Source organism: Balaenoptera musculus, chromosome 14 (assembly GCF_009873245.2).
Source record: "Balaenoptera musculus isolate JJ_BM4_2016_0621 chromosome 14, mBalMus1.pri.v3, whole genome shotgun sequence".
Taxonomy (NCBI): domain Eukaryota; kingdom Metazoa; phylum Chordata; class Mammalia; order Artiodactyla; family Balaenopteridae; genus Balaenoptera; species Balaenoptera musculus.
Genome location: NC_045798.1, coordinates 8548574 through 8559989, shown reverse-complemented (window position 1 = coordinate 8559989; position 11416 = coordinate 8548574). Strand labels below are relative to the sequence as shown.

General features: G+C 45.0%; 1 protein-coding gene across 8 annotated transcripts in view; it reads right to left on the bottom strand.

Moving 5' to 3' along the window:
• Nucleotides 1-2623: 2623 nt before the first annotated feature.
• Nucleotides 2624-11416, bottom strand: part of CAMKK2 (calcium/calmodulin dependent protein kinase kinase 2) — a 55274-nt gene continuing 46481 nt past the window's right edge. For all 8 annotated transcript variants that reach the window (XM_036875012.1, XM_036875011.1, XM_036875017.1 and 5 more), the window contains one exon: nucleotides 2624-4994. In XM_036875012.1, the coding sequence (XP_036730907.1) occupies nucleotides 4830-4994 (165 nt within the window). In that variant the 3' untranslated portion in view covers nucleotides 2624-4829. The remainder of the gene's footprint in view (nucleotides 4995-11416) is intronic.

The window sequence follows — 11416 nt, the reverse complement described above, 5'->3', positions numbered from 1 at the left end:
CTTTACTTGGACCAGTAAATCCATTTTTTATCCCAGCTCACTGTGCTCCTGAAACAGTCTATTGCTGGAGCTTAGGTTTTGGTTTTTTTTTCTACTTTAAACTTCTCCTAAAGCCTAAGAAGTTTGATCTTCGTTAGCTTGTGTTCCTATAGAGTTTACAAGATTTTTTTTCTGTGGTGTACTATTTGTCTTACCGGTGCTTACATTTTACATAAAAGTGTGGGTCTACACTACAGGGAACAGTTTTAGGTGACATGAAGGTGGCTTATCCTCCCTCCTCCTCATTTGCCTTCCAGAAACCTCCAACCAAAAGCAGCACCCCCTACACCTACCTTGCCACCGATTTGAAATGTTAATGAAGCTATTTCTAGCTTCACCTTCGCACCGACTTCATTCTGCATCAGGTGTTCAGGATCTCCCTAAAGAAAGCAGCCTGCCCCTCCTCCGTGTTATGAATTCATTTCCAACTGCTGAAGGGAACGTTTATTCTAGAAGTGCTCTGCTTCTGCAGGGTAAATGGCCAACCTGGGCTTTTCTTGCTCTGGGGAAAAAAGAAAGAAGTTTACAGACCCCTTTGAGGAAGTTCTGGTTCAAGCTACATTTCTGAAAAATGCCTGCTTGAACACACCAGTCACATGGAGCTGGAATTTTTAGGAAAGGCTTATTATCTTGCAGGCTAAGGAGTGATGGTTACTGGAGTGAGGAAGACTTCTTTCAGTCTCCCTTTTCTAAGATGGAATGCTAACAGCCAGGTGGGATGAGGGCTGGGGGTGGCATTGCTCTTTAACTCACCAGAATCATCTTGCGTTCTGCTACAGCCCCACTTGTTGGCACTCCTTGGCACTGCCTCTTAAGTAGGGTTCCTTCAGCCTTGCATCCATGGATGACCTTCTGGGAGATTCTGAAACCCCTAAAACCGTGCAAAGTGATGCACCTGTGTGCATTTCTGCTCGCTTTCATCAGATTCTCAGTGGGGTCTTTGAATAGGAACACCTGCTCTTGTCTCTGGAAGGCCAGTATTTCAATGTTGCATTTCTGCAGTAATGGAACAGGAATCTTTCAGATTTCATCTACTGCCGCTTGATAAAAGAAAACTGAAGTTCAAAGCTAGTAAAGCAATCCTGTGGGCTAGGTTCACATTTAGAATACAGGGAACCCTCAGCCCGCAGTCTGGAGAAATCAACCGTTCTAAAATAGTCTCCAGAGGCTGTGAAAACCGGCAACCATCAAGGCTCTGCAGAACACTGAATCTGCTGACAAACTCAGCATACTTTCTGAGCCTCGGTTTACAAATGATCCATAAAATGGGGTTAATACCTACCTCACGGGTGAAGTGTCACGTTGCATGCCTACCCACAGGACGTATTCAATGTGTGATTAAAACTGCTGCCATAGCTGCTCGCCTGTTTGGTCTCCATCAGAAGAACCTATCTGGCAGTGACCTGCGTGGCAGAGCAGTGCTTTGCAAGCTTCAGCATACAGGTGAGTCACCTGGGGATCTTGTTTAACTGGGGCCTGGGAATATGAATCTCTAACCCAGTCCCAGGTGATGCTGACACGGCTGATCTGGGGACCACACTCTGAGTAGCGAGGTACTAGAACATGCTTAAATTAGGGATTTGCTGAGTACATCAGCCCTGATGGGCATTTGATCTTGCTGTCAGCTTCAGGAAGGAAAACAGACATAAGGACAGATGACCTCGAGAGCACTGACTTAATTAAACGACCAACAAAAACATCCCAAAGAGGCCCAGGCTTTGCACCATTTTGCTGTCTGTTTATTTCAAGTTTACAGAGAAGCTTAAACATTTGTGGAAAAACACCGAAGGCTTATTTTTCTCTTAAGTTCATGTACTTTTTAGTGATAAATACACAGTATTTAACTTTGTACACCTGATAAAAGGAAAATGCATAGTAGAAGGGATCAGGAATAAAACAGAAGCATCGGGCATGAAATCAATCACAGGATAGAAAAGTCAGCAGTCCCACGAAATTCGGCCCGTCAAGCTGGAGAGAAGATGGGAATCAACGACCTTGAAACCTTCCCTAGCACCTTGGAAGTGAGTGGAGGTCTTGGTTCTTTCCCCTGGCAACGTGAAGCTCCCCTTTGGAAGATGGGTGAGAGCGACAGGTGGAGCCTGTGTCTAAATGCACAGCTTTCCCCTCCTTGTCCTGAAAGGCTTTGAGGAGGGGAGCCCTAACTCACGGAAAAGGCCAGACCAGAGGGGAGATGGCCTCTCGGGCCCCAAGTGCCAACAAGGGGCTAGATAAGGCTTTATGGGAGCCACTGGCCAGGCTGCGGAATAGATGGGGAAGTGGAACAGGACAGAAGAAAGATGGGTAGAGAACATGTGCTGCTTCAAAGCCACAGGTGCAGGCCACCGCTTGCTTACACCAAACTGGTCCCACAGATGAGCCAGTAATGGAAGAGACGGATAGGCATCCTTTTTGCTCACCTGGAAAAGCTTCTGCCCTTTCCTGACAGAGCCGGCTTTTGAAAAAAATCAGTGTTTGTGCTTTAGGAGTGGAGACAAACCCCAAGAGTTGGCGCTCCAAGTAGCTCTAATGCTTTATGTTACAGCCCTCTCTGTTTATACTTTTCTCAGTGGGGCGGTTCCTTTCCACAGCTTTCTTTGGTGTTTCTTAGTGTAAAAAAAAAAAAAAAGTAATGAACGTGGGCCTCCCCCAACCCACCCGCCTACATAGCTCAGTGCTGCCTGATCGCTGGCATTCCACATGTGAACCCTTAGACGGAGAGTTTCGCGGTGGGAGAAATGGCGTCGCCCGATGCAGTTGTGTAAACACAGGAGGAGTTCTGCAGAGGCTCTGCATGCTGCCCGCCCTCCCTGGGCGAGCCACTCGGCCAGGCCAGAGTCCAAACAGACAGGCTAGGACTAAGACTAAGGACCGGTTGACCTGAACCACTGCAAGGTGCTTACTGCAAACTAACCAGACCCTGTTTGCTCCCAGGAAGGCTGGAGCCTGTAAATTTAAACAAGCACAGGAGGTGAGAGGAAGTACCAGATTACAGAAAGAAAGCAAGCAGGCCAGAGGACCCTCCAGCAGATGGGTGTCCTTTGCTCTTGGAAACCAGCATTCTCTAACTCGGTACTGCTTTTAAGGTAGCAAGAAAAGTCTGGCTAAACGACAGTCAAGAGCTTATGAAGACTGATGGAAGCCAAGAACACCCGGGCTCTGCGAACGCGCTGGACGGGGGAACAAGGCCTGCTTCTCTGTCTCTCCGCAAAGAGTCCTCATACCAACACTGATCAGCCAGAAGCTACAGGAAAGCGCGTCCTTCTGAGCCCAGTTACTGACACTACTTCCCCCAAGCCAGATTCCACAGAGCACTGGGAATTCCAGAGAAGGAAGGAAGACAAAGTCCTTCCAATTGTCCTCCCTCTTGAACTTCACACTCACCTACATGTGGCTCTGGAAGAAGTCCACTTGAACTGCAACCAAACTTCCCAAGGTTAGTTGGAAGTCAAAAAGGTAAATTTTTTCTTTCTGGACTTCTGGCTACAAAAAGGAACTCCCTGTACCAAGCCCTGGTTCCCTTGGACCTGAGGACTGCTCTAGGTTTCAGTAATCTTCTCTTAAAGGGCGCCCTAAAGTTATTGTGTAGATCCAAACAGAGTTTTGCCGGTAAGGGCGATCATTTGTGTCTCAGTTGAATGAAAGTATTTCTTAACTGGCCCTCCAGAAACTGGATAAGTGTTTCATTGACTACAACAATCAGCTAGTATTTAAGAAGAAAACAGAACCTTAGCAGCCTCTAGAATACACAGGTTATAAACAAGGTGAGCTGCTAATATACAGGCACAGATTTCATTGGCTCTAACTCCGATCACATCCCTGAAGCCATGGGAGAGATCCTGGAAGCTCGAAATGATCTCTGAACTGCTCTAGAGTTCAGACTGGTTAGAAAATCGAAAGTATTTTTTGTTGTTGTTTACTCTTAAGCCATGTAATGTACATGGAAGTGTAGGATTTCACCCTGAAGTTTTTGTAATTTAACAAGAGATTTACCAGAGCTCCCTCAACTATGGAAGAAAAGTTTCAGCCTTGAGCGGCTGTCATAAAGAAACACACTCGTTCAGTCCTTTAGGGGAGATGTCCCACCACAACCATTGAATGCCCCTCTGAGGCTGGAAAATCCCCCCTGTGAAGCTGTTAAGTGTCAAGCCCTTTCCGTTTTCCTGACTACAGCTCTACTCATAAAAAAAAATTTTAAGTCCTTCTTAGGAATAAGTTGCATCGAAGCTCCCTGCAGCTACTGAGGGCTAGCCCTGTCCTGACTCCTTGAGTCCACAGTTCTAGAAGGTGCCACGGTTCGGGACTTGGGGTTTTGCGCGAAGTCACACCCGCTCTTCCCCTCCCTTTCAAATGCAGCGAGTGTGGTCTCAGACCACACCACCAGAGTTTCCTGCCAGTTTTCCCCGATTTTCAAACTCCACACACATTCACTTGGTATATCTGACATGATTCTGAGTTCACAAGGAAGGATTTTTGGCATAAAAACATTTTAAAAAGCAATTGTCCCCAAATGTACATGGCTTTGGGTCTGCAACTCCTCACACCCTCCCATTCAGCCAGCCAGCGGCCAAGGTCGATGTCATGGAGTCGTCTTTTTTTTTTTTTTTTGTCTCCTTTAAAACAATAAAGAAATCAAACAAACAAATGGGAAAAACAACAACAACAACAACAATAACCAGAGATGATGGTCAAGGCTCTACACACGTGCTCGGTTTCCGTAGGACATGCTGCTATGGAAACGCAGGGCGCAGCCCCCAGAGGTGAGACGTGCATGCGAGGTCGAGGTCCGGCAGCTACTCCATCGCCTCGTCCGGCCGCGGAGGATGCGTCCGCTTGCCGGAGCCGGGGGCCAGGGCCCCCCAACTCTCCACGCCTGGGCCGCCTTTCACAAGAGCGCTTCCTCCTCCCCCACGGGAGGCGGGTTGGGGCCCCGGAGGCTGTCTTCGCTGCCTTGCTTCCTGCTCACCAAACAGAAAACCTGTGTTAAGACCCAGCGCAATGCTGGCACGGCCCTGAACCAAGGTTTCCCGCGGCCCCACACCACCTGGGACGGACGTTATTTACTTAACTTCTTTTAGATTCTCTCCCCCGTTTTGCTTGCTCACATGAAAGTTTCAAAGGAGACTTTGTATCCCCTCCGTAAATGGAAAATCAGCATCATGTGCAAAAATAGAAAGGAACTATAAAAATAGCTATGAATCTAGGGGCCTAACACCTAAAATCATGGCACATGTCACAAGTCATGTGTGGGCTCCACATTGGGGCCTGTTCACCGAGGGCTTTAGGCTCTAAGCTCTTGCAGGACAGGAACCGTGACACTTGTCTTCAGCCCCCAGGTGCGTTTCCTGGGGGCAACAAGCAGCACGCCTGACTTGGCCTGGCACATAGCCAGCCTTCAGGAAATGGTTGTCAACAGAACTGCCCTCCACACATGGGCCCAAGGGACACCTCTGACGAACAGAAGGGCCCTCAACTCGGCAATGTGTGATCAGAGCAGGAGACCAAGTTGGTGGGAAGAAGTGTCCTGGTGTCCCCAGCTAGAGCTGCCTGGGGTGACAGACATGGGCAGTGCGATGGGAAATGTGAGGGAAAGTCCCTAAGGAGAGGCCCAAACCCTTTGCCATCATCAAGCAAACAGTGCCCCTCCTAAGGGGAGCCGTTGGGCTTGCCATGCAGGACTAATGTCTATTGTGTGCCCTAGGCCCGAAGGGCAACTGCCCTTGCACGAGGGAAGGGCAAGCATGGTGTCTGTACATTCCTAGGAAGAAACTCCTCCTTGTTTAAAACTCACACTCACTGGCTTTTACGTTTCTGCCAAAGAACAGGGGGTCAAGTCTCCTGGGAGGAGAGTTGTAACTGGATAACCAATGAGGCCCTACAGCTGCCTGCTCACACCAGCTGGTCTCCCTGCAGACGGCTAGTGGGCCATGGGCCCAAGGCCTCTAACGACTGACTGAGACCTAAGAGCTCCAGAGTGCTGGACCATTGGGACAACCAAAGCATCCCACCTGTGCGCTGAGGGCAAGGGCAGGTAATCCCCAGGTGCTGCTGGGACTGAGGTGAGGGAATAAAGAGGCAGTAAAGTCCTCTGGGCCAATATCAGTCTTTGGTGTCTTGCAACTTTGACCTCATTAAAAATAAAAGGTGGGGGCTTCCCTGGTGGCGCAGTGGTTGAGAGTCTGCCTGCCAATGCAGGGGACACGGGTTCGAGCCCTGGTCTGGGAAGATCCCACATGCCGCGGAGCAGCTGGGCCCGTGAGCCACAATTACTGAGCCTGCGTGTCTGGAGCCTGTGCTCCGCAACAAGAGAGGCCGTGATAGTGAGAGGCCCGCGCACCGTGATGAAGAGTGGCCCCCGCTTGCCGCAACTGGAGAAAGCCCTCGCACAGAAACGAAGACCCAACACAGCCATAAATAAATAAATAAATAAATAAATAATTCTTTTAAAAAATGGGTAAACAATTTTAAAAAACAGAACAAAACAAAAAGATACTCTACTTCCAAAAACAAAGGAGAAGCCACAATGAGACGGTAGGAGGGGTGCAATCACAGTAAAATCAAATCCCTTAACTGCTGGGTGGGTGACTCACAGACTGGAGAACACTTATACCACAGAAGTCCACCCACTGGAGTGAAGGTTCTGAGCCCCACGTCAGGCTTCCCAACCTGGGGGTCCGGCAATGGGAGGAGGAATTCCTAGAGAATCAGACTTTGAAGCCTAGTGGGAATTGATTGCAGGACATTGACAGGACTGGAGGAAACAGAGACTCCACTCTTGGAGGGCACACACAAAGTAGTGTGCACATCAGGACCCAGGGGAAGGAGCAGTGACCCCAGGGGAGACTGAACCAGACCTACCTGCTAGTGTTGGAGGGTCTCCTGCAGAGGTGGGGGTGGCTGCGGCTCACCGTGGGGACAAGGACACTGGCAGCAGAAGTTCTGGGAAGTACTCCTTGGTGTGAGCCCTCCCAGAGTCTGCCATTAGCCCCACCAAAGAGCCCAGGTAGGCTCCAGTGTTGGGTTGCCTCAGGCCAAACAACCAACAGGGAGGGAACCCAGCCCTACCCATCAACAGTAAAGCAGATTAAAGTTTTACTGAGCTCTGCCCACCAGAGCAACAGTCAGCTCTACCCACCACCAGTCCCTCCCATTAGGAAACTTACACAAGCCTCTTAGATAGCCTCATCCACCAGAGGGGAGACAGCAGAAGCAAGAAGAACTACAATCCTGCAGCCTGTGGAACAAAAACCACATTCACAGAAAGATAGACAAGATGAAAAGGCAGAGGGCTATGTACCAGATGAAGGAACAAGATAAAACCCCAGAAACACAACTAAATGAAGTGGACATAGGCAACCTTCCAGAAAAAGAATTCAAAATCATGATAGTGAAGATGATCCAGGACCTCGGAAAAAGAATGGAGGCAAAGATCGAGAAGATGCAAGAAATGTTTAACAAAGACCTAGAAGAATTAAAGAACAAACAAACAGAGACGAACAATACAATAACTGAAATGAAAACTACACTAGAAGGAATCAATAGCAGAATAACTGAGGCAGAAGAACGGATAAGTGACCTGGAAGACAGAATGGTGGAATTCACTGCTGTGGAACAGAATAAAGAAAAAAGAATGAAAAGAAATGAAGACAGCCTAAGAGACCTCTGGGACAACATTAAATGCAACAACATTTGCATTATAGGGGTCCCAGAAGGAGAAGAAAGAGAGAAAGGACCAGAGAAAATATTTGAAGAGATTATAGTCGAAAAGTTCCCTAACATGGGAAAGCAAATAGCCACCCAAGTCCAGGAAGCGCAGAGAGTCCCATACAGGATAAACCCAAGGAGAAACATGCTGAGACACATAGTAATCAAATTGGCAAAAATTAAAGACAAAGAAAAATTATTGAAAGCAGCAAGGGAAAAACGACAAATAACATACAAGGGAACTCCCATAAGGTTAACAGGTGATTTCTCAGCAGAAACTCTACAAGCCAGAAGGGAGTGGCATGATATACTTAAAGTGATGAAAGGGAAGAACCTACAACCAAGATTACTCTACCCAGCAAGGATCTCATTCAGATTCGATGGAACATCAGAAGCTTTACAGACAAGCAAAAGCTAAGAGAATTCAGCACCACCAAACCAGCTCTACAACAAATACTAAAGGAACTTCTCTAAGTGGGAAACACAAGAGAAGAAAAGGACCTACAAAAACAAACCCAAAACAATTAAGAAAATGGTAATAAGAACATACATATTGGGGCTTCCCTGGTGGTGCAGTGGTTAAGAGTCTACCTGCCAATGCAGGGGACACAGGTTCGATCCCTGGCCCGGGAGGATCCCACATGCTGCGGAGCAACTGAGCCCGTGTGCCACAACTGCTGAACCTGAGCTCTGGAGCCCGCAAGCCACAACCACTGAGCCCATGTGCCACAACTACTGAAGCCTGTGTGCCTAGAGCCTGTGCTCCGCAACAAGAGAAGCCACGACAATGAGAAGCCTCCACTCGCCACACCTAGAGAAGGCCCGCGCTCAGCAATGAAGACCCAACACAGCCATAAATAAATAAATAAATAAATTTATATTAAAAAAAAAAAGAACATACGTATCAATAACTACCTTAAATGTGAATGGATTAAATGCTCCAACCAAAAGACACAGGCCTGCTGAATGGATACAAAAACAAGACCCATATATATGCTGTCTACAAGAGATCCACTTCAGACCTAGGGACACATACAGACTGAAAGTGAGGGGATGGAAACAGATATTCCATGCAAATGGAAATCAAAAGAAAGCTGCGGTAGCAATCCTCATATCAGATAAAATAGACTTTAAAATAAAGAATGTTACAAGAGACAAGGAAGGATACTACATAATGATCAAGGGATCAATCCAAGAAGAAGATAGAACAATTATAAATATATATGCACCCAACATAGGAGCACCTCAATACACAAGGCAACTAACTTTTATAGCTAACAGCTATAAAAGTAACAGCTATAAAAGTAATCAAGAGTAACACAATAATAGTGGGGGACTTTAACACCTCACTTACACCAATGGACAGATCATCCAAACAGAAAATGAATAAGGAAACACAAGCTTTAAATGACACAATAGACCAGATAGGTTTAATTGATATTTATAGGACATTCCATCCAAAAACAGCAGATTACACTTTCTTCTCAAGTGAGCACGGAACATTCTCCAGGATAGATCACATCTTGGGTCACAAATCAAGCCTCAGTAAATTTAAGAAAACTGAAATCATATCAAGCATCTTTTCTGACCACAATGCTATGAGATTAGAAATGAATTACAGGGGGAAAAAAAGTAAAAAACACAGATACATGGAGGCTAAACAATACGTTACTAAATAACCAAGAGATCACTGAAGAAATCAAAGAGGAAATCAAAAAATACCTAGAGACAAATGACAATGAAAACACGACAATCCAAAACCTATGGGATGCAGCAAAAGCAGTTGTAAGAGGGAAGTTTATAGCTATACAAGCCTACCTCAAGAAACAAGAAATATCTCAAATAAAAAATCTAACGTTACACCTAAAGGAACTAGAGAAAGAAGAGCAAACAAAACCCAAAGTTAGCAGAAGGAAAGAAATCATAAAGATCAGAGCAGAAATAAATGAAATAAAAACAAAGAAAACAATAGCAAAGATCAATAAAACTAAAAGCTGGTTCTTTGAGAAGATAAACAAAATTGATAAACCATTAGCCAGACTCATCAAGAAAAAGAGGGAGAGGACTCACATCAATAAAATCAGAAATGAAAAAGGAGAAGTTACAACAGACACCGCAGAAATACAAAGCATCCTAAGAGACTACTACAAGCAACTTTATGCCAATAAAATGGACAACCTGGAAGAAATGGACAAATTCTTAGAAAGGTATAACCTTCCCAGACTGAATCAGGAAGAAACAGAAAATATGAACAAACCAATCACAAGTAATGAAATTGAAACTGTGATTAAAAATCTTCCAAAAAACTAAAGTCCAGGACCAGATGGCTTCACAGGTGAATTCTATCAAACATTTAGAGAAGAGCTAACACCCATCCTTCTCAAACTCTTCCAAAAAATTGCAGAGGAAGGAAAACTCCCAAACTCATTCTATGAGGCCACCATCACCCTGATACCAAAACCAGACAAAGACACTACAAAAAAAGAAAATTACAGACCAATATCACTGATGAATATAGATGCAAAAATCCTCAACAAAATACTAGCAAACAGAATCCAACAACACATTAAAAGGATCATACACCACGATCAAGTGGGATTTATCCCAGGGATGCAAGGATTCTTCAATATACGCAAATCAATCCATGTGATACACCATATTAACAAATTGAAGAATAAAAACCATATGATCATCTCAATAGATGCAGAAAAAGCTTTTGACAAAATTCAACACCCATTTATGATAAAAACTCTCCAGAAAGTGGGCATAGAGGGAACCTACCTCAACATAATAAAGGCCATATACGACAAACCCACAGCAAACATCATTCTCAACGGTGAAAAACTGAAAGCATTTCCTCTAAGATCAGGAACAAGACAAGGATGTCCACTCTCACCACTATTATTCAACATAGTCTTGGAAGTCCTAGCCACGGCAATCAGAGAAGAAAAAGAAATAAAAGGAATACAAATTGGAAAAGAAGAAGTAAAACTGTCACAGTTTGCAGATGACATGATACTATACATAGAGAATCCTAAAAATGCCACCAGAAAACTACTAGAGCTAATCAATGAATTTGGTAAAGTTGCAGGATACAAAATTAATGCACAGAAATCTCTTGCATTCCTATACACTAATGATGAAAAATCTGAAAGAGAAATTATGGAAACACTCCCATTTACCATTGCAACAAAAAGAATAAAATACCTTGGAATAAACCTACCTAGGGAGACAAAAGACCTGTATGCAGAAAACTATAAGATAAGACACTGATGAAAGAAATGAAAGATGATACCAACAGATGGAGAGATATACCATGTTCTTGGATTGGAAGAATCAATATTGTGAAAGTGACTATACTACCCAAAGCAATCTACAGATTCAATGCAATCCCTATCAAATTACCAATGGCATTTTTTACGGAACTAGAACAAATCATCTTAAAATTTGTATGGAGATACAAAAGACCCCGAATAGCCAAAGCAGTCTTGAGGGAAAAAAACAGAACTGGAGGAATCAGACTCCCTGACTTCAGACTATTCTACAAAGCTACAGTAATCAAGACAATATGGTACTGGCACAAAAACAGAAACATAGATCAATGGAACAAGATAGAAAGCCCAGAGATAAACCCACGCACCTATGGTCAACTAATCTATGACAAAGGAGGCAAAGA